The 24,671-nt window shown below is 39.9% G+C and overlaps 1 protein-coding gene across 1 annotated transcript in view; it reads right to left on the bottom strand.

Moving 5' to 3' along the window:
- Positions 1-17,304, bottom strand: part of LOC137621538 (cyclin-dependent kinase 20-like) — a 30,467-nt gene extending 13,163 nt beyond the window's left edge. Inside the window, exons 1-3 of the mRNA XM_068351913.1 lie at positions 16,685-17,304; positions 5,181-5,369; positions 4,846-4,956 (exon numbers count right to left, since the gene is read on the bottom strand). Coding sequence (XP_068208014.1) covers positions 4,846-4,956; positions 5,181-5,369; positions 16,685-16,870 — 486 coding nt within the window. The 5' untranslated portion in view covers positions 16,871-17,304. The remainder of the gene's footprint in view (positions 1-4,845; positions 4,957-5,180; positions 5,370-16,684) is intronic.
- Positions 17,305-24,671: the final 7,367 nt, after the last annotated feature.

The raw sequence follows: 24,671 nt of genomic DNA, 5'->3' as shown, positions 1-24,671 counted from the left end.
GGGACTTATCGGCAGAATAGTCTTCCATAAGGGGGGCAAGCTTATTCTGCATGTCTTGCCGTACAACCCATTTAGGATCAACGGAAATGGTTGCGGTAAGAGACGAGGGTAACGTCTGTGACCGCAAAACCTAGCCAACAAAAAGACTCTCGGAGTCTGTGTTACGCTTTTGTTAGGCGGCGAGCAGTCTTCCGATGACTGCATAGGGTCAGAGCTGTCCTAATGGCTACAACCAGGACGCTGGACCTGTCCTGAAAGGACTGACTTTCGCTTAAGGGCCTCGAAACCTTGTTTCAGGTTTCTTATGCGAAAAGCCTTCGGATGACGAGGAGAAAATCGTCTCTCTCGCCTTATGGTAGGGGTGATCTTGGTAAGATACACCCGATACCATAGAGGGAACGTCTGTTCGCTGATCAAGGCCTCTCGAACCCATAAGTCGTACGACATTACTTCTCCCCTGGGCTTGGGAGCTTGCAAGAGGTCCCGGACTAGGCGAACGACAGGCACGAACAGACGAACCCTCGGTCGCAACACTGATAACACTTTGCGCAATATCACTTTATCACTACGATTTTCTATTTTGCACTTATTTCACTGAAATCGAAACTTTTACTGATTTCTACCTGAAGCACGCAATTCTACCCTCATCAAAAGGTAGTAATTGCGAAATCAGTCGTATAATGCAAGCACATTAATACCAGCAAAAAACAGTAAACATATTTAAGATAAAAAATTCAGTGGCTGGGGAAGAGACTAAACACTAGTTCATTCAAAACTACATTTTCAATCTCTCACCGTACATTGCCTGGGGACGAGAATAAAAAACTAAAAACGTTTTATCCTTTCTCCCCGTACAGAGACTAGGGACGAGAGTAACTCGAGAACAACGTTACCCGCTTGAACGGAACGTTTTCTCTCCTCTCTCTCCCTCCGTCTCTATCTCTCTCTCTCTCTCTCTCTTGATTACGCACCTAAGAGAAGAGCCCACTTACGTTTCGTCAAAAAAACATGTTATTTGACCAAAGGAATAAAATTGAAAGGTTTTTCAATTAAAAAGTTCCTTTAAAATAGAATTTAAAACATTTAAGCTTTGAAAGAAGAATGAACAAAACGTCAGAATCGATTTACTCTTTCTGCAAAGTGAAACCGTGATACTCTCTCTCTCTATCGTAACGATAGAGCGCAAACTGCGTAGCATAAATAAACTAAACGTTAGTTCATCTTTGAAACAGTACGAAGACTATTCAAAGAAAATCTTTCATAAAATATCTATTAAAAAATATTCATTTAAAAAGTTTTAAATCATTAGCTCTTTAAAAGCTATTTACGATTGAAAGGGCTCAACGTTGTTTAACTTCGGTTTCCAAGTTAGGACCGCCTACTCTCAGGAAAGGTCGCATATAAACAAATCATAAAAATTTATTTTTATGTTTATTATAAATGGAAAGTTAATCGAAGAGGCCTAATAAAGGCGGTGAGATATAAAATATATAGAGGAAAATCTATAATTAATTTATAACGTGATAAGATAATTGCTAAAAGCCTAAACACACTTCCGTCTAAGGGAAGGGTCAGCCATTTAAAAGTCAAAGAAAGTCCATACTCTCTTTGTCATCAAAAATTAAATCTATCCAAAAACGAGTTCAAGATTTAAGATGAAGATAAAACACCTGCACTGCGAAAGCTCAAACCAAAATGAAGTACAGTACTTCACCAAATATGTTGAGAAAACTCAAGGTTCTACAGCGAGTATTGATACGTCTTGTCGTCAACGTCGACAGAGAAGAATTGAAGGTTTTGTTTACATACAAGAGTGGTATCTGGCCGACAGTTGGCGCTGGTGGGCACACCCGCAACCTTCATAGCGATTGCTCGCGAGTTTTTTAGTATGTTTTCTGTCGAGCCGCAGAGTTGCAGCTATTATATATTCACCGGCTAAGTTAAATATTTAAAACATATTAATATTTTGAATGAATCTTACCTGGCAGTTATTAGCTTTAATCATTGAAGCTGCCTCAACATAAATCTACCTTGCTCTTTTTTCTATCCCCCCCCCCTGCCCTGTGATGCCTAGTAGAACTAAGAGGTGGTGCCACTGGACAAACACAACCAACTCATTACTCCCAAAGACTTCATATAATTTTCATTGTGTACACAATGTATACTGGCCTCTTCTGCTCAGACAAAATTTAAGAATTGAAATGGGTGATCTTGCGGTAGAATTTGAAGTGGGTAAAATGTGTCTTTGTCTGGTTTTAAGAGTGGGCCAAATTATTTTGAGAAACAGAATTTATAACAATCAGAAACGACTGTGGAATCGTTAATAGGATAATGGGTTAGTGGTATGTGGTAAGCAGTGGAAGCCCATAGCCTTTGCCTGTCACAGACTGCATAGGCACTTTGGTATTTAGACTACATGCTGGATATGTATTCTTAATAAACTTATGCTGTTTTATAATCACCGAAAACAAAAGTGCAGACAGACCCATTCTTCCCGCTACTAAATTATTGAGAAACATTGGATTAAAACAGATTACTGTTCAGGCATTCTGACTATGGGCTTGGACTTTAATATATCGAATAGATAAACTACAGGTTCTTTAAGAGGGGCTTTTCTATGAAAATTAAATGTTATTAAATTTCAAAAGTTAATATACTTATTTAAAGTGTAAATATTTAATATAATTCAATTGAATAAGTTAAAGTTCTATGAATATTGTCATTGACGATTAAACCATAATCAATACGAGGTGCAAATGATAAATTTTGTCAAAATTACATTTATCATGCAGTGAAAACTCAATTTTTGTAGAAATAGTCTGCTACAGCTATCAGATCATCTATGTTTCACTAAGGGTTATTAAATGAGATTTAAGGTATTGCAGGTTTCCATAGTATGTAGTCTTTATACATATTAACAGGTTGCCTTATATTTAGCAGCTTTGAAATAGTATTTTTACTGGTTTGCATCCTTCTGTGAGTACAATATTAGACTTTTTTTAATGTTATGTGATAAATTGTTCCTTTGTTAGTTATTGCATTTCCTCACTGACTTTTAAAGTTTGCTATTTACTTTGCCCCCTAATATTATACCTGAGACTAAGACTTTTTATGTTCTTCCATGCTAGCATCAGGTTGGTCCTTGATTATCCTGTTTTCTGTTTTATTGATATTATTATTATTATTATTATTGTTATTATTATTAATTGCTAAGCTAAAACCTTAGTTGAAAAAGCAGGATGCTATAAGCCAAAAGGTTCCAACAGGGAAAATAACCCAGTGAAGAAAGGAAATAAGCTACAAATATTTAAGAATAGCAACCTTTAAATAAATGTTTCTTATATAAACTATAAAACTGTACCCTCAAGCAAGAGAACTCTACCCCAAGACAGTGGAAGACCATGGTACGGAGGCTATGGCACTACCCAAAAGTAAAGAACAATGGTTTCATTTTGGAGTGTCCTCCTAGAAGAGCTGCTTACCATAGCTAAATATCTCTTCTATCATGAACGAGAGGAAAATAGCCACTGAACTATTACAGTGCACCAGTTAACCATTTGAGAGAGAAGAATTATTTAATCAAAATTCAAATTACAGTAGATGAGTGTACAGGAATTTTTACAAATGGTATACCACAAGCCAGAAGAGAAGGGTGATCAGATAAATAATAAATACTTTACATAGTGACTTTTTGATGTTGGTTGGTGCAAGTTAAATCTCTTATTACTGTCATCTCTATGAAAGTAAATTTTATAAATGACTCAGTTTTGTTGTTAATTTATTTTATAACTTAATAGCAGTTTCCCTTCCTCATCTTAAGGATATTTTTTATCTAGAACTCTCATCTGTTGGTATTTTTTGTTGGAAAGTCCCATCCCTCCATCATAGATTTGATGAGCATTAGAGTACTGTACAATACTTTATAAGGAATGTCAGCAGGTCATTGATTTTCAACCAGCCAACAGATTGCATGTTTGATCTTTCTTAATTTGATGGAATGGTTGATGGTGTCAGTCAAAATATGACCTTCAGATTCAAGAAAATAGATAATTAACTGACCTTAATTAGATTTTTTACAAGATTTGGGAAAAATTATTTTGAAAGTGTTTTTTTATATCTGTGTAAAATAGTCATTAAACCTTTTGTGTCTGTAATCTTAACAAGTGTGTAGTAATAATGAATGGTGTATTTGGATGCATTAGTGACACCTTCCAAAATACCTAACAGTGTGCTAGGGAAAGTGCCTTATACATGAAGCAGAGGAATTTTTTCCTCTTTATTTTTCTACTACTATAGTATCAATAAAACAGATGCACCTCACTAGGGTGTTGTGTTGGACAGTTCTACAAATAAAGACAAAATTCTGAAAATCATGAGAATTAATAAGTTGAGTAAGCTGCTGCATACCCTAAAGTGTCTCATTACTTTAAACAGTTAAAACAGCCAGCAATCTTTCAAAACCTTTTAATCTTAAGCAATGTCTATGTGGGATTGTTTGAGGTAAACCAAATTGACCTTTGCAAAGGGTGCCCAGTCTGTGAATGTCATGGCTTGTTAGAAAATGCAATTGGCCAAGTAATAATTCCTGTAATTTCTATGTGTCTGGATATTTTAGGGTTATTGTCTTAATCTTTTTTGTGAAGACTTTGCAGCTTTCACATGTATATGTAATGTAAATTATGGTGCTTTTGAAAAGGTGAGAGAAATATCTATTACTGGGAGAGGAAAATTTTACAAATGGTAATATAATAGTCTATGATTTACTAGTGCTGAATGACCTCACCGGTCCCTGTGCTCGGTATCTGACCTAAATTTCCTAAACCAATCCAATGCTACTCGATTTACCTGGTGTGAATACAGGCGCTTTCCGTTTTTCTTGAACACTCTGCAGAGACCAAGGTCAGCTATTTTCAAGTGCCCAGTCGAGCTGATTAGTAAATTTGCTGGTTTCAGATCCTGAAATGAAAGAAAACTCATTTTGTTCCTTATTGATGTTTACCATATGCAAGTTATGCTCAAGACTATTTATTTAGAAAATATATTAAATTCTAATTTGCATTATGTACAGGAAACAAAACAGAGTAGATCTCAGAAATAACCAATAATGTGTATTACATAGAAAAAAAAAAATTATCATTACAAGGATTATCTTCTCCTTTAAGTAGATTACTTCATCTAACCCTGTGCATGATGTGATGGTGATGGAGATGAGCAACTCCAGATAGCAGCATCACCATGTAAGATTTTATCTCAGCAGCTGTCAGAGGACGGGAGGCATCTCGAATCATCTCGCCAAGGTCACCTAGCATAAGCTCAAAAGCTAGAACAAATCCAGCTCCTTCTGGGAATACACTCAGTAGTCGTACCACCTGCAAAGTTATCTTTATAATAAGGGAGCTTAAACAACTTTATACATTTACCCAACGGTTAAGAAAAATTAGGAAAGATATTTATTTTCCAGTTTCATTTAATCAATGCACGTAAGTTGCGTTTACCAGGTGATCACCATAGCAAAGGCATAAGACCTTATTGTATAAAATTTAATTTTCTGAGAGAATTCCAAGAGAAATATACTGCTCAGTGATATTAACTATATGAACATAGTTTCTAATATACAGTACTCAGAACTTTATGATTTAATATTTGTCTGTATATTTTTAGGTAAAAGACCACCAAGCCATATTTTGAGGCAATTGTGGCTTTCCCCTGAAAGAGATTTACACCTGGACAAAATACATGTCTCATGGCTATTTTTTTTTCTTTTTTACTTATTTTTTTTTCTTTTTTACTTATTTTTTTTTCTTTTTTGAAAAGGGAAATGTGAACAGAACGACAACCTGATGCTCTTATTAAGCACAGGCTCAAAGATACCAAGAAGAAAGGGGATTTAAAAAGAAGGAATATTAACCATGAAGAAAGTACTAACAGACTCTCCTGTGAAATTTAAGTCAGGCAAATGCAAGAACAGTAAGAAAAAATGTCCAAAGTTTGACAGTATGGGTAAAAGAATAGCCATAGTGTCTGAAAATTACCAATCTTCAAAATATGGAAAGAGGAGACCTAGTGGGTACCATGAGACCAGCTGATATGAGGGACTGTTACCTTTAGCTCAGCAAATAGATGTAATATCATATGATATGGGTTATGAATGAAATTTGTACCTGGAGGGGAAGTTAGAGAAAAAAATATGCAGTTTTTATGAACCTCCCCTGATGTTAAAAATGCTTCTCTCAAAGCTTGACTCATATTGATGTGTACCCCCAAAATAGTTTCATATGTAGCACCTGTACTACATTTTACAGAATTCTTATAATAAAGGCAATTGCCGATGTTTATGGTGTTTCTCTTTTTCACTACACTGACTATGCAGTGAGATCTGCAATGGTATAAAATAAATTATTGAGGCGAAAGTGTGTAAAGAGAGAAAGAGGCAACATCAGTTGTGTACAGATACATGGACAGTGTTACTGTAGCCAAAGTATAATTATAGAAGTATTTTAGTATACATAGTAGAAAAGAACGGATTTTGAGCGAAGCGAAAAATCTATTTTTGGGTGAGATAGCCATGGCGTCCTGATGGAAGGTTCCTTTTTGGTAGCTTCCTTGGGTATAAAACTACTAAGATATTCCCAGAGAATTTAACCACAGGTTATCACAGAATTCTAACTTCTGGAGCGAGTATCCCAAAGGTTTCCCTTTAAGACATCGTATATCAACAGGGGACGCATGTCTGAACGCGCCACATAGCTATCTACACCCCGAACAGAGTTAATGCTTCGGTGTGTAAGGGTTGAGAATAGCTGGGAGCCGTTCCATAGCTAATCTCATTCGTGGCTACTACTGATACTCGAGACGTAAACAAACGGGCGCCATTGCTCAAATGACGTCACGTCCGTCCTCATCCTGAAGCCAGTTGCTTGCCCATCACCATGATACAGTAGAACAGGGTGGGATCTAAAACTGGACGAAGTATCAGGGAGGGTCCATCAGGACGCCATGGCTATCTCACCCAAAAATAGATTTTTCGCTTCGCTCAAAATCCGTTTTTTGGGCTCAAGCCATGGCGTCCTGATGGAAGAATACCAGAGAATCAATGTATCGTGGTAGATTTTCCCCTAATAGTAAGTGCCAAGGCATTGACAAAACAGCATAGTAATCTTTGATAAAGAACCATAGGGAAGAAGCCTCCTGCCCCCCTTGGCAGTGAAGTTCCCATGGGCCATGCCGACGTCAAAGTGGTATTGAAGGGCTATTCATCCTGATAGAAGAACTTGAAGAACTTGGAGATGAAGCCGAATGTTTGGTATTTGTGTAGGAACATTCTGAAAATTAGACCAGTGGTGGTTGGGCACTGTGTATTGAGAATGATGGTTCATCTCCCGGGTATTAAAAGTAAGTATTCGTGTTGGAACCTTACATAATCAGAGTGAATATAAATTAAGAGTTAGCACCTTAATTTCTTCATAACCATAAGGAAAAAGGGGGAATAATAAAACTATGACAGGCATGTATTTCATAGTAAGTAGGAGCTGATTGAGACGCACAGGTAATAAAATAGAAATTCTATTTCACAAATGCAGAAATTAAATAATTTACAGCAGAAAGTAAAATTCTTTTTACAATAATTATAATGTACATAGTAATAAAGGCTTGCTCTTGAATCTGAAAAGGAATTTCAAGTTTATTAGTAGGCACTCGTTCTCGAGGAACGCAAGTCTTTGATAAAACACATCATGCTCAGGGCATGCGGCACTTGTGTGACAACTATGACATTTCACCTGGGATAAGAACAGTTATGAAAGCACTAAGTGTTTTCGACATCACTATGAATCGCTCGAGGGTCAACATAGGCACCCGAAGAGTTAGAGTCCCAAGTAACTCACTGTTCTACGCAGAGTTAGGTGCAGGTTTCATAACACTACCTGCGGCTACCACAAAATGTTTGACTTCGTGCACTTGTTTCGCATAATGTTTAAAGAAAACTCGCGAGGACTTCCAACCCGTGAAGTTTTTAAGGCTTTCAAAGTCCATACTCTGAAAGAAATTCAGAGACGATGCCACTTTTCTAGGATCATGACCAGTGGGTGTACTGTTAGGATCCGCTCTGCGAATGAAGTAGGTGATTTTCGCTCTTAATTGTTTCAGTGACAGGTCGCTGCCCGATGTTTCTCCTTTGAAGAGTTGGCCTCCACCAAAGTTTGAAGTTCTGCGAAGATAGACCTTGAGGCTCTCTACTGGACATAGAGAGGCATCCTCCTTCAGGGGGCATATTCTCCAAGGGCCCCATCTTTTGGTGGGTAATTCATTTTTGGCGAGAAACGTTGGATCAGGGGAGAGGGTAACTTCTCCTGTATCGGTAAACAGGATGTGTCCATCTTCTCTTGATAATGCCACTATTTCGCTGACTCGAGCTCCTGAAGCGAGAGCAAAGAGAAATATAACTTTCTGAGTCAGATCCTTGAGAGGGCATGAATCATTGTCCAAGTTGGAGGCGAAATGGAGCACCTTGTCTAGTGACCAGGAGATCGGTTTCGGTGGGGGTGCTGGGCGTAGGCGAGCACATGCTTTCGGTAGTTTGTTGAAGATGTCGTTGGAAAGATCAATTTGGAAAGCATATAGAATTGGTCTGGTCAAGGCCGATTTGCAGGTTGATATCGTATTGGCTGCTAATCCCTGTCCATGAAGGTGAATAAAGAAGGACATGCAGAAATCAATCGTGATTTCTTTAGGATTTTTTGTCTTGACGAAGGAGACCCATTTCCTCCAGGATGATTCATATTGCCGTCTTGTGGATTCGGTCTTGTATTCCTCTAGGAAGTCCAGACTCTTCTTCGAGATCCCAAACCTCTTCCTTGCGGCTAGGGAGAGAAAATCATGAGATGAAGGTCCTTGATTTTCGATGATGAAGCGAAGACAGTCGACTTCTGTACTTGTTGAGAGAGAACTGGGCCCGGGAGAGGGATCAGCTTGGGCTGCAGCTCCAGGACCAGGGGGTACCAGTTGCTCCGGGGCCACTTGGGAGCCACTAGGGCCGCTGTCCCTTTGAAGGTTCTCAGTTTGGAGAGGACTTTCAACAGAAGGTTGGTGGGGGGGAACAGGTAGATCTTGGACCATCTGTTCCAATCCAGTGACATGGCATCCACTGCTTCTGCTTTGGGGTCCTCGTACGGGGCCACATACCGAGGAAGTTGATTGTTGTCGCTCGTTGCAAAGAGATCTATCTGAAGTTCTGGGACTTGGTGAGAGATGAAGGAGAACGATCTTGCGTCTAGAGACCATTCCGACTCTATCGGGTTTGTCCGAGATAGAGCATCCGCTGTCACGTTGCGGAATCCTTGTAGGTGAACTGCAGACAGGTGCCACTTCTTCTTCTCTGCCAGACGGAAGATTGGGAGAAGCACCTGATTTATCTGGGGCGATCTTGAGCCTTGGCGATTGAGACAACGAACTACCACCGAGTTGTCTAGGGTTAGACGAATGTGGATCGAGGGCGGCGGGGATAACTTCTTCAGAGTTAGAAGGACCGCCATGGCCTCCAAGATGTTTATGTGGAACGTCTTGAACAGGGGAGACCAGGTGCCTTGAGCCTGTTTTTGGTGGGAGTGACGTCCCCAACCCTCCAGCGAGGCGTCCGTGTGGATGTTGAGTGATGGAGGAGGGTGTTGGAGAGGAATGGACCTTTTCAGGGCCTTTGCTTCTGACCACGGCTTTAGGAGAAGTCGCAGTCTGTTTGGAAGCCGTCTCTTGAGGTCTCTTCGAGCGATGGATGCCGAACGTCTCCAGACTCCCGCGGCATCCTTTAGCTGTGCGCGAAGCACTGGGTTTGTCACTGAGGCGAACTGTAGAGAGCCTAGAACTCGTTCCTGCTGGCGTCTTGAAATGCGTTTGGATTTCAGCAGTCGCTTGACAGACCCTGCTATTTCCTTCCTTTTCTTCTGGGGGATGGAAAGGCGGTGTGACTGAAGGTTCCATTGGATTCCCAACCACTGGAACTTCTGAGCTGGAGAGAGGCGAGATTTTTTCTCGTTGATCTTGAATCCCAGGTGTTCTAGGTACTGGGTGACTTTGTTGCAAGATTTTACACAATCTTCGGGCGATGGAGCCCAGACTAGCCAGTCGTCGAGGTAGGCCATCACCTGGACGTTTCGTAGGCGGAGCTGTTGTACTATGGCATCCACCAGCTTTGTGAAGATCCGAGGGGCCACGTTGAGGCCGAAGGGCATGGCCCGGAAGGCGTAGCTTTTCCTTTGGAGTCGAAATCCTAGGTAGGAGGAAGCGTGATGGTTCATTGGAACGTGCCAGTAGGCATCCGCCAGGTCTATGGAGACCGTGTAGGAACCTCGAGGCAGAAGGGTCCTTATCTGTTGAAGAGTCAGCATCTTGAACTTGTCGTTCGCTATGAACTTGTTGAGGGGGGATAAGTCCAGAATGACTCTGAGTTTGTCTGAGTCTTTCTTGGGGACACAAAACAGTCTCCCTTGGAACCTGGTGGACTTTACCTTCCTTATCACCTTCTTGTTCAGGAGATCTAGGACATATTCTTCCAGAAGAGGGGTTGATTGTTGGAAGAATTGCTGGAAGATTGGGGGTGGTTGAGTCCAACACCAGCCTAGACCCTTCCTGACGATGCTGTGTGCCCAGGGATCGAAGGTCCAACGATCCTGGAATTGGCGGAGTCTTCCTCCCACCGGAAGCACTTCATTGCTTCTGGTGTCCCGAGGGCTTGCTGCCTCGGCCGCTAGCTCCCTTTCCTCCTCTGCCCCTGGAGGGACGGCGAGAGGCGTCTTTGCTTGCACCTCTGTATGAGCCTCTACCTTTGGCACGAAAGGTAGTTGACTGTTGCTCGAAAGCAGGGTTGAAGACCGGTGACTGTGACAACACCGGTTGGGGGACCAATTGAAAGGTCTGTTGTGGCTGGGCAACCACTTGGGAGGTAGCGGGTCCCGGAAACTGACGTCTTTGTTGACGTTGCTGGGGTTTCTGTTTTTGGGATTTCCTCTTAGGTTGAGGTCCGTCGTCCTGAGAGGGTTTCCTTTTCCTGGACATGCCCCACTTGTGGAGAAGGTTCCTATTCTCCGTGGCGGCTCTGTCGGTGATTTCCTTCACGAGGTCAGAAGGAAAGAGGTGTTTACCCCAGATGTTGGAGGAAATCAGCCTCCGGGGTTCGTGTTTCACGGTGGCACCTGCAAACACGAATTCACGACAGGCTCTCCGAGCCTTTATGAAGTGGTACAAGTCCTTCATCACGGTCATCATGTGGGATTTGGAGAGTACCATGTAGTGGTCTGGTACTCTGGTGTCACAGGCCATAATTTCAAGTTGGACTTGATGAGATAAGGATGCTGCGAGCCTCTCCTTCGTATCTTGTTCCCGACGAAGGAGGTGATCGTTGAGCTTAGGGAGGTCTTCATTAAACTGACGTCCGGCGACGTCAGGATCTAGCTTTCCCACGACGAAAGTATGCTGGACATCCTTCCAGTGTCGAGCGTCAGGGGGAGTTACTATGGAGAAGGGTCTGCACTCCTCCAGTGCAGGGCAGGCTTTCCCCTCTTCCTCAGCTTTAAGGCACGCAGTTAAGGCCTTTTCCAGGAATGGAAGAACCGCACTTTCAGGTGCGACATAAGTAGGGTGCTTCTTGCTCAGGGCCGGAAGCTTAGAGCAGGTAAAACCCCTACTTTTGAATGTAGTGGCTAGCATAGCCTGGGCCTTTGCGAGATCGAACACTATCTCTTCCTTCGGTTCGGTCTCTTCCTTCGAGGCAGGTTCCGAACGCAGACGGACGTAACAGTCCGGGTAGGCCTCAAAGTTTGGGAAGAACTCCACGTCTTCCAAGGGGACCGTGCCGATCTTATCGCTGACGAAGATCCTGCCGGTCGCGATAACCATATGCTCAGCATACCTCCACGGGTTGGCATGTGAGCAAGCGGGGAGATCCTTAACCGAAATCTTCTTCGGTTCTCTGGATCCCATCATGGACCTGATGAACTCCTGATTCTCCTTCAACCTGTCGTCCATGACGGCTCTAATCAGTCGGATCATTTCTTGAGTGGAAGAAGAGGGATCCGGGGTCGAGGAGGTAGACGGAATAGACACTTCCGTCGGTGTAGGAGTAGGAGCGGGGATGGAAGGAGGAGCGACCTCTTGCTCCGACTCGGCGTATTCCACCTTGTCTTCGTCATCTTCGGCTCCTTGAGCCATAAGCGTCTTCTCCGTGTCTTCCGAGACATCCGACATATGTTCGTCATCTTCGGAATCCAGGCGACACTCGTGCATGGACTGAGCCATGACAACGTCAGGTTCCACTGAAATTTGGACAATGGGGATCACGTCTTTGGGTACCACTGAATCAGGGGAGGCCTTAGGGAACAGAAGTGACCTCAATTCTTCGGTGGCCAGGTACGGTCCGGTGGCATTTTTCTGGAAGCCACGCACCCACTTGCGTAGCTTTTCACGAGCAATGTCTCTGGCCTCCGCTGAGGGAGGGTTATGGAAGGCGTCAACTAGGTGAGCCTGGCAGACCGTACAGTTCAGTGGATTCCAGAACTTCAGATCCCCTTTCTTGTCGGCACAAGGGGCGTGAGTCCTGCAAGCCGTATGCCCGTAAAACTGCGGGCGTTTCACAGCGCAGAAGGCGAAGTCACACTTCATCTGCTCCTCCTGTGGAAGAAAGAGAAAATGAGTATGGGGGAGTCATAAGAATGGCTCTTAAACTAAGTTAATATTAATTATTAATTTTAACTTAATGAAGGGTGTGATGCATAGAGATTGAAATAGTAAAGGAGAACACGCTCCATGCATCTCGCCCGGCTGGTTACCGTAAGCTTTGTCCTTGGATAATCCGAGAGACCGAAGGCACCGGATAGTATTTCGTAGAGTTCCATATGGCAATGGAATTCCGTGGAAAAAAACCAAGGGTAAGATTGGGACCGAGATCATTCGGTCCCAAGCTAGGGGCTAAAGGGCCTCCTTTTAAGGTAACTGCTTCCGGCAACCAGCCGCGCTAAGATGCACGCAGCATGCTGGAATTTAGAAGAATGCAAAGAGACAGCATGATCACTAACAGAACAGTACCAAGGTATTGATCTTAAGAGTGGAAACAGCCCGTCTGTTTGCGGTATAGGGCTATCAGTATCATATGATAGCTAGAAGAAGGGGGTGCAAGTATTCTTGACGCCTCCGGAGGTTTCCGGCAAGCCGCCGGCATGCCGGAGGTCGCTCCGGCAGAGTTTCTGGCATTAAGACAGACAATATTTAAGTCAAGAGTATACCAGGGTGGCGGCCGCCGGCACAACGACGGCACGCCGGCCGGGGGCGGCGGCTCCGGCAGTCGGAGGATGCCGGTTTGGTGACTGGGACAAGGATGGTTATAGCGGAACCGGGTTGCCGGCAGTAGATGCCGGCACCCCGGAGGCCGACCGGCGAGCGGACGACAAGCTAGGAGGGGGAGAGCCACCGGTAGGAGCCGGCGGCAGTCGCCAGTCCCCCGGCACACAGGGGGCTGGCGGCATAAGGGTAGGGAGAGTCACCAAGGTAGGAGGCGGGTATCGCCGACAAAGGAGGCGGCAAGGGACCGGCACCCGGATAGTGAGAGAGACAGGGGGGGGAGGGATGTAGGAGGTTCAGTCATGGACTCCGGACATCCCCCCCCTGAGAGGGTGTACCCATGATAGAGGCAGGCTCTATCATCCAGGAGCAGGGGCCACTGAGGACCGGGAGCTAGGTAGCCCAAGGGAGGGCTAGGGGACACCCAAAGAGGGGAGACCCCCATATGCAGAACATATCTAGAAACTAACCCCATAGGACACTATGAAGGGTATATGTACCAGAGCGGACTGCACATGGAAGCTCGGGTAGCCCTACTACTCCACCCTAAGGAGGAGTTGTAGGACAGGGGACAGATGGATATAGACTAACCTAAGCATAGGCTAGGCTATACAAGAGATAGGTGGGGAGGGGAGTAGAGAAAAGTCTTCCAAGGAAGGGTTTCTGTACCAGAGCGGCCACTAGGGAAAGGGAGGACACTCCCTAACCAAAGATAAGGCAGACCGGCTGAAACGGTGCATGGGTACAGTTTCAGCAGGGAACAGAGAAACCTTCCTAACCTAACCTAGAGCAGGGCTAATAGTCCTGAACTAGGAGAGGTAGAAGACATATCGCTATCGCAGGATAGTCATAGACTAATCCTAGCCATAGAGGTAGGGCTAGCCTAACCTCACTCTCGGGCGCAACCCTAAGGGGGGGTCATTCCCATAGGGAGGACTGAGAGGCGATAAATACTCCATTAGACACTTGATCCCTCTGCTCAGAAAGGGAATCAAGGCTAATTAGAGGGAATGCCAAGGCAGGGGATGAAGGAAGCATATAGGGGTCCTACAAGTAGGTTAGGTTAGAAAGAGACACTAACTAACCTATCCCCTATATGGTCCCTGAAGGCGAAAAACATTTGCATCACGGTCAAAAGTATTGTAAAATAATGCCACTATCTTCAAAACTTAGCCTAGGAGCACTAATAAAACCATGCATGAACACTTATGTATAGGCGCTCTAGCCTGGGGGCTATAGTAGCCGACTGGTATGAGGTCAATCGAAGACCGATAAAAGGTGTCGAAACATGATATAAAAGGTCCTAGCTATGAAGACTAAATAAACTAATGCGATCGATTAGTAAATAATGCCGGAAGCGTTGTTGTGGCTAACTAAATAATGCATGCAAAACAACAACGACGCCATAAAATGGCGGGTCCGGTAGAGGCACAGCTCTGCCACAAAACAACAATTATTTCGGAAAGTAATATTTACTTTACGGCCAGAGCTTATTTAAACAATACTGGAACCTTGTACTCAACTTTCCAGAAGATGGTGAGGCTGAAGGTAGCGACATAACGTAGATGCAAATCGATAAATGAAGCACAGGGAAAATCCGTCTAAGTAGGGCAAGCTACTAAACAAAGGATGAGGACGGACGTGACGTCATTTGAGCAATGGCGCCCGTTTGTTTACGTCTCGAGTATCGGTAGTAGCCACGAATGAGATTAGCTATGGAACGGCTCCCAGCTATTCTCAACCCTTACACACCGAAGCATTAACTCTGTTCGGGGTGTAGATAGCTATGTGGCGCGTTCAGACATGCGTCCCCTGTTGATATACGATGTCTTAAAGGGAAACCTTTGGGATACTCGCTCCAGAAGTTAGAATTCTGTGATAAGCTGTGGTTAAATTCTCTGGGAATATCTTAGTAGTTTTATACCCAAGGAAGCTACCAAAAAGGAACCTTCCATCAGGACGCCATGGCTTGAGCCCAAAAAAGTACTTTGATATAGATAGCAGAAGAGAAACAGAGATAACCTTGCAAAGGAACAAGATAATCACGAGTTTATTAGTTTGTTTGAAAAGAAATAGAACCATTGGCAAAAAGATTGTTTAGAAGTCTTATATCAAAATCGACAGTAGAAAATTATTAAAGTTCCACAAACATTACCAAACATCAACGAAATAGAAATAAAGGTCTACAATTGATAATGTGACGAAAGTCCCGCTTTTAGGCGGGACAGTCTCGTTTTTTCAACCAGTCCCGCTTTTTTGTGCTATAATAACAAAACTGTCCCCATTAGTGGAATAATACTGATATTTTGTTCAATTTTACCGTTCCAGTGAAAAGTATGAATATTATAGGTAAGTAGGAAAAGGGTTTGGATTGATTCTTGTATTCACACACATTATATATATATATATATATATATATATATATATATATATATATATATATATATATATATATATATATATATATATATATATATATATATAATGTGCCGCTTTTTCAGAAAAAAAACTGGTCACATCAACAACAGATGTTCTTCATGAAAGAAAGTTTAGTAAGATTTTGAATTCCTGTCTGTAACTGTAAAGGGTGCACAATCCTTAATTACCCGTTTACTGTCTTTGCTTACCATACAAGAACATTTAAATTTGCAGCAGCTAAGAATTTTTTTTAGTATAGAGCAAAATAATTTTCTAATAAACATGCAAAAATATATATTCGTTTGTGGTGAAAACGATAGTAATTCATATCTAATAAGATCAAAGAAGCATGAATAGCAATTGAAACTGACTGAATGGCAGAGATGTCAATTTCAAGGGAGAAGTAATGGAACAGAATGAATAAGATTTTTAACAAATTTCTCTGTTCGTTCGTTTAAGAACGCCTTGCCTATAGCAAGACACGAGCTCTTACACTACGGCAGGCCGTAAGAACAGATTTTATACACGCCCGGAACAGGAAGTTACTTTCTGCAGTTAAGGATAAGATGTACAATCTTGCGCAGTATATTAGAATTTTATTTTGTATACAAAAAAAGCAAACCCCTACTTTAAGAATCAACACTTTTTTGCACTTTAGCGGTAGGATTGTTGTTCATCATTACCAATATAACAAGTGTAGAATCGAAGTGTCCAATAGTGCTGTATTTTAATTTTATAGTTACAAACACTCTCTCTCTCTCTCTCTCTCTCTCTCTCTCTCTCTCTCTCTCTCTCTCTCTCTCTCTCTCTCTCTCTCTCTCTCTCTCTCTCTCTCTCTATATATATATATATATATATATATATATATATATATAATCGTGTGTGGTGCGATTACTTACGGCTTTTATTAAATTTAGGCTAAAACTCATGGTGTCGAACTTACGTGTTTGGCATTGAGTTCTTGCAGAGCCTTTATCTCTCTCAGAGCAGTTAGGGGCATTCCTTGGTCGAGTCTCCTAAGCGGTATCTTTTTGAGGGCAACCATTTGTCCCGTAATGTTGTGTTTTGCCCTGACCACCACCCCATGGGCTCCCTCTCCTATGCGCCCCACCACAGTATAATTCTCCATTATTTGGGGCAGTTTCTTTGATGCACGACATACATGCGATATTTACTTCATTTACTTTGTTAAAGAGGCATATGGTAGTGTATTTTTAGTTCCGCATTCTAATAGCAGAGTTAGATACCGTGGAATATTTTATTTCTTGGTTACATTTAATAGTTATCTAACACTAGCCTTTATCATCGTAATGAACAACGTTAATATTTATAATTAAAAACCGAATTAAAGTTCGCTACGCAGTTTGTCGGTCTATGATAATCATACTGCGTTGATATTAAGACGTGTACTTGTGTCGCAGTTTACAATAACATTATGTTCTACACTTAACGAAATGGTTATACCCAAAGGAGTTCTTGAGTGAAATGACAACTTTGTTTGTTTACACGAGAGAGGCCAGTATCACCATGGAAACGGAGCTTCCTTTGCTTATCGATAGATGGCAGTGGTAGTTGTCAGATGCGGGATCATACAGCGTTTTGTTTCTTGCTACATTGGCCTATATTCCCGATTTTTAAAAATTAACATTTAATTTATCTTCAGGCCAATGATAATAGAGATAAAGGTGCGATGGTCATGTGAAATTTTCAGGAAATAAATTGTAATCATTTATGGAGGTGGGAAAGAAAAACATCGTAAGAAACTTAGGTAGTACTCAAACATAAATAACGACTCGGTCCCGATATCTAGTATAGTTCGTGACCTGGGCATATTTCTTGTCTCTCAATGCCCAAATGAACAATGTAGTAAAGACTGCTTGTTATCATCTCATAGACATTGCTTCATTATATAAAAAAGTACCTGGATGAATATTCTGTAAAGAAACTTGTGATAAACTGTTATTACCAGGATTGACTACTGCAACTTAAGAAATTACAAAACATAATAAACAAAGGAGCAAGACTGATATGGAAGGTGTCCCACCTAGAGAAAGGATCACCCCTATACTAATTGATTTACACTGTCTGCCGATTAAAGTTAGAATTGAATTTAGAATATGTACAATAACCCACCAAGTTTTCAGAACCGGTCGTCCAAAATACTTAAGAGAATTGCTACATATTGCGCAGCCAACAAATCGTGTTCACGCGAGAATAGTTACAGATGGTTTCAAACTATTGGAACTTAGATATATATCTACTGTAGGCTCTAGAGCCTTTAAATATGCGGCCCCGAAATTATACAATAAGCTCCCACGAGACATCCGAATGAGTGAAGATATTAAGGCTTTCAAGAGGAAACTGAAGACTTTCTTATTCTTAGCCCTTTGACAGTGACGAGTTAACAGTATGAGCAATACGTGTTATAAAATGCTGAATACTCTGAACGAACAGGATAAAATGACAGGGAAGGTCCTGTAGAGAGTAGGGTTCTGCTGTATAGGACCGGAAAAAAACAGCCGTCGAAGTAAAAGTAAGTATTAACTTCGGCTTGACAAAATTGGCGTCTTTTCTTACAATTTTATTATGATTATATTTATGTCAAATATTCAATGACAAGCTAAGAGGATAAATATGTCCGTCATTGAAAGTTGCGGGCATAACGACGAATAGTTGTCGAAATATTTGTTCTAGGAAAATCAAAGTGATACAAGAATCAGATTAGAGTTCCATCGAAACCACTGATTCTATAACTATTACTTATTTTGTCGTAAGGGGATAATAGTATGGATATTGCTATTTTCCTAGATAATTTGCCGAATAATAACAGCAGGATAAAAAGACAACGAAGCATGGCATAAACCAAGGTGTAAAATCAATCATAGTACAGCGGGAATGTGTACACCAAAACTGTATGCAGAAATTAGGATTGCTGAATGCCAATAAAATATCAAATGTTCTTTGAATTAATTTCAATATAAGTTACTACATAGATGAAGAGATGTGCCAAAAAGGTAAATAATAAAAGACCTCGGGAGTCAACGGGTAATTAGTATTATGTGGAATGATTATGGTATGCCGGGGCAGAAATGCCATAAATCTTTTCCACGGACATTACGACTGTCTCATTATCTAATTCATTTCGGTAGACTACAACTCTTCACCTATGCACTATAACGTGTCTGGTCATAAGGACCAGGAAGTCTTAAGAAGATGACAAGTATCATAAAAATGAAATTGGAAAGTCAGGATTATGAATTTTGTGATCGAGAATTAAGGTAAAGCCCATTAATAAAGTTATGATCATTAGCATATGAGCCAAAAGCGTAACACTGATGAATACAATTGATATGAATAACAAGTCAGCTTTATTATTTTGTAATATGTAAGCTATAAGGCATAACATACATTCTCGTAAACACACACACACACACACACACACATATATATATATATATATATATATATAGAGAGAGAGAGAGAGAGAGAGAGAGAGAGAGAGAGAGAGAGTGTGTGTGTTAAGAGGTCCTTTGACTGGCCAGGCAGTACTACGTTGGATCCTTCTCCCTGAAAACGATTAATTTTTTTCCTTTGCCTACACATACATCGAATAGTCTGGCATATTCTTTACATATTCTCTTCTATCCTCATACACCTAACAACACTGAGATTACCAAACAATTCTTCTTCTCTCATGGGGTTAACTACTGCATTGTAATTGTTCAGTGGCCACTTTCCTCTTAAGGGTAGAAGAGGCTCTATAGCAATGGTAAGCAGCTCTTCTAGGAGGACACTCCAAAATCAAACCATTGTTCTCTAGTCTTGTACTGTATAGTGCCATAACCTCAGCACTATGGCATACTGTCTTGGGTTAGAGTTCTCTTGCTTGAGGGTACACTCTACTTTACTTTACTTTTACGGGTTTATTTCTCGCCCTCCATCGGACACTAAAAGTCTGTTCAGGCGGGCCTTGGTGTGTGAAAATAATCTCTTTCCAGTTAATATTTTGCTCTGTATCTTATCAGTTATTTCGCTAGCATTTGTATTCAGGCTTAATAGTTTTCAGGTCACTATTATAACACTTTCTAAAAAGATAAGTCTTCAGGTTTTTCTTGAAAGCTGCCACTTTTTTGCTATTCTTGACTTCAAGTGGAAGGTCGTTGAAGAGTCTCGGTGCATCATAACTAACGTTCTTCCTCCTATTGCATGATTCACACTAATTTCGAATAGTCTATGTGGGTCATCAGCATGCTTAACTCTTACAGCAGCGCTGGTAGCTTGAGGGTAGGGGACCAGGCAATCACGAAGATATTTAGGCTCATCACTTGTAAGTGCTTTGTGAGTCAACAAGCTAATCTTAAATTCAATTCTAGCCTTAACAGGTAACCAATGTAGATCGATCAATGAAGGAGTTATTCTCTCCCGAAGTTTAATGCCTTTTATCAGTCTAGCCGCCCGGTTTTGCACATTTTGAAGCTTTCTTAGTAGTGTATTAGTTAATTTATAGTACAGAGAATTGCAATAATCAAGCCTTGATATTATGTGACTCATCACTAAATTTTTTTGTACTGCCCTCTGTTAAATATTTTCTAATAAATGCTATGTTTCTCAGGTGATAGTTACACACTTTCACTGTGTTCAATATTTGATCCCTCATTGACAAATTACAATCTATCAGTACATCCAAATTTTTCACAACAGGCACAATCCTAACATCAGCGTCACCAATTTTTATACTGTACTTTGAAATAATTGGTAATTCTTCAAAGCCACCTTTGCGCCAAAAAACATACATTCTGTTTTATCATCATTTAATTTACTTTTTCCTCTGCATCCATGTTTTTATTTCAGTCATTATCTCATCAATTTTCTTTGTATCTTGTGTTGAAATTGAAAGGTAGAACTGAGTATCATCTGCATATAGTTTAAAGCCCACTTTTTGTTTTTTCAAGATGTGTGATAACTCGATAGTATATATGTTGAACAAGATAGGGCCCAGAACACTACCCTGTGGTACACCTTTTATAAGAATTCTCTCACTGGATCGGTTTCCAGAAACTTCTACAATAGTCTTCCTATTCGTTAAGTAACTTCGCAAAAATTCCATTGCTTCCTCAGTCACTCCAATGGACTCTTAAGTCGTCAAGTAAGTACTCGTGCACAACAGTATCAAAAGCAGCACTAAGATCTAACATAATCAAAATTCCACACTTTCCCTCATCAAGAAGACCTATCATATCATTCATTATTGAGCATAAGGTAGTTTCTGTAGAGTGATTAGCTCTGTAGGCCGATTGATTTTCTGGGAATACCTCTAACTCATCAATATGCTCCCATAATTGCTCACTTATGATTTTTTCAATAAGCTTCGACATGTAGGATAAATTTGAAATGGGCCTATATGAATTTAGCTCGTTTACATCACCTGTTCCTTTGTATATTGGTTTGATCAACGCAGTTTTTCACAGCTAGGAAAACAGGATTGTGATATACCTAGGTTAATTATGTTCAGGTAAATATTATATACAACTTGCTTGTTTGGAGCTTCACTTATAGAACTGTTTGGGAAAGGGTCGTTTCCACAATATGTATTCTTCATCTCTCATAACCTTTAACAAATCGCACATATTTATTTCCCTAAATTTTATTAACGTCTTACCCTCCTTCACTGGCATAACTGACTGTCCTTCCAATTGATTTTGGGGGAAACCTCTATTAATTTTATCCATTTTTTTCATAGAAGAATATAGCAAATTTCTCTGCACAGACATTATCAGGCAAGACATATTTTTTCTTTAATCCCATCAAATCATCTAGGTTTTTGTGAAACTCCCTCATGTTATTAGTTTTTTTACTTTCGCCGTTGTAGAATTTTCTTTTTGTTTTTTTCTAACAGGATGTTATAGTCATTTCTGGCCTTATTATATAGATTTCTGGCCTGTGAGGATTTGGCTCTTTTCCATCTACCTTCCATCTTACGTCTATGTCTTTTTGCCCTTAATAGCTCACTATTATACCATCTAACATTTTCGCGTACAACTATTTGTTTGCTCTTTATGGGACACATGGTATCATACATTTTCCAAAATTGTCGTTATATTTCTTGGGCACAACATTCTATCTTATTTTTCTTCCTGTTGTTTTATTATTTTTTTTTTTTTAGTAATTTATATAGGAAATATTTATTGGATTGTTCTTAGAATATTTTATTTTTCCTTGTTTCCTTTCCTCACTGGGCTATTTACACTGTCGGAGCCCCTGGGCTTTTTGCATCCTGCTTTTCCAACTAGGGTTGTAGTTTAATAATAATAATAATAATAATAAATGGCTAGATAGTATGTCACTGTTGTCTCAGTTTCTCGGACCAGGGTTCGATTCCCCGGCCGACCGGAAGTTGTTATCTTTGAGTTGATTCCCCCTCCCCCTTCGGTCTCTGATCCCAAGGTATAGAGAGAATCCAAATATTAGGAGTATATGAAAAACACGTCTAAATGTGCAAGATTTATCATATTTATTAAGGCCTTGGTAAGATTTCGCCAGTCGTCTCTATCTTCAGTTTTTAATTCAATACTTCTCTACTCATCATCTCACACTTCACGCTTCATAGTTCTCAGCCATGTAGACCTGGGACTTCCAACTCTACTAGTGCTTTGTGGAGCCCAGTTAAACATTTGGTGAACCAATCTCTCTTTGGAGTGCGAAGAGCACGCCCAAACCATCTCCATCTACCACTCACCACTCTAATTTATAGTTTATATTTGAAATATCTGTGTTGATGTTGTTACTGTTTTTTTTTTTTTTTTAAATATTTTATTGCATCTTGCTTTTCCAACTAGGGTTGTAGCTTAGTTAATAATAATAATAATAATAATAATAATAATAATAATAATAATAATAATAATAATAATAATGTGGCACTCGAGTAATCTCTCTTATAGTCTCATTTCTACTCCTATTTTGCTATTTAATTCCCAATATTCTTGTGAGGGCTTTATTTTCAAATCTGCTAAATCTGTTGGAGATTGTTTCATTGCCATACCACGACTTATGTCCATACAGTGACACAGATCCCACTAAACTGATATATAGTCTGATTTTTATATGTAATTGCAGGCGATTTGATTTCAAAATTTTACTTAACCTAGCCATAATCTGTTTTTTTTTTTCAATCTTTCATTAAACGCTAATTCTAATAACCGTGTTTTGGAGATCATAGTTCTCAAATACTTAAATGATTCTACCTCATTAATCCTTTCTCCTTCCAATGATATTTCAGCTTACATTGCATATTCCGTTATCATCTCTGCCTTTCTTCCATTTATCTTGAGCCCAACCTCGTGTGAATTTTCACACACACACACACACACACACACGCTTATATATATATATATATATACATATATATATATATATATATATATATATATATATATATATATATATATATATATATATATATATATATATATATATATATATATATATATATATATATATACACACACACACACACGTCTGCAAATAGAGGAACGAGGTATTTTTACATATCTCACTTGTTTGTTATTTTTTCTTCCAGTTCGCAATATATGTAAACCGCTCAACTAATTTTGATCAAAATAAGGCGATTGATATAAACACAGCCTCGTTATTTGATAATAATAATAATAATGATAATAATAAAATAATAATAATAATAATAATAATGATAATAATAAAATAATAATAATAATAATAGGCTTATTTATTAGTATAAGTCAAGGATATTTAAGAGTCAAAGGGTAGTTTTCGGTTGTTTGATCGTCTTCTGTTTAACTCCACGACAACATCTATCTCCTGGCCACCAGGTCAGGTGGCGTTCGTTTCTTGAAACGCAACCAGGATTAAGTTATTTACTGGACATTTTGTTATTTGCTATGTTTTGGGATAAATCTTGGAAATATGACAGTTTTATTCAATAATGTGTTATGAAAAATGGTTAGAATAACAATCACATTTCTTTAGATTAAAGTAAATCAAAGTTCTTACTAATTTTCCATGCCAACAACTCGAATGCCTAATAGCTGTCTACAGAACTGCCAAAGTCTAGCGTGCTCCGCTATTGTTGCTATTATTAGCGAAAATATGTTTTTTTCCCAATTTGCTGTTTGTGGAAGTTTGGATAACAACAAAAGTTATATCAATTCAATCAAAACAAAATAACTCTGATCAGTATCATTGTAAAGGTAGAATCAATGTTTCTTTTTATATAATATACTTATATATGTAATGTGAAAATTTTAAAACTGTAGGCTAGTTTGAGAATGCACAAAATTTCACGAACTAGAACTTTTTATTGTTAATATAAAAATTTTCAGAATCATCTTGTATATTTATCAACAAACATGGTGCAGAGACCTGCTGGTGTTTTATTTGGCAAATTGAAACGTTTACTCCCATTGCGCTTGGAAGACAATGCTCCTATCGATCGATATAGCTTGTATACATAAATTTCCAGAGGTACCTAACGGTACCTGCCTTTTTTTTTTTTAAATCGTGTTTTACACAATTTATTACAAATATGTAGATATCATCAGCATGAAGACTGATTCCCAGTTAGCAATTAAATAACCAGAAATAACGCAGATTTTCATATTGCCAAACGAATTGCCCATAGCCAAATCGTTTCCCTTTGTCTTGTGTTCTAGATGATAATACTTATCACTTGTATGGTTGTTATCTCTATAGATAAACATGTTTATGCATAGTCGCTGACTGAATGGCTCAAATATTTGAAAGTTATTTGAGTTATTTTGGGTAAATAATGCATTCATGTAAAAACATCAATGCCCAAATTCACTAAAACTATATCTTCCGTTTGATGCATTTTTATAGCCAAGAGCGAATATTTACATGGTGTTGGCAACACTGGTATCGCTCTACCACGATGATAG

This window comes from Palaemon carinicauda, chromosome 28 (assembly GCF_036898095.1).
Source record: "Palaemon carinicauda isolate YSFRI2023 chromosome 28, ASM3689809v2, whole genome shotgun sequence".
Classification (NCBI taxonomy): domain Eukaryota; kingdom Metazoa; phylum Arthropoda; class Malacostraca; order Decapoda; family Palaemonidae; genus Palaemon; species Palaemon carinicauda.
The sequence above is the reverse complement of the archived record's forward strand: the minus strand, read 5'-3'. Positions and strand labels throughout refer to the sequence as shown.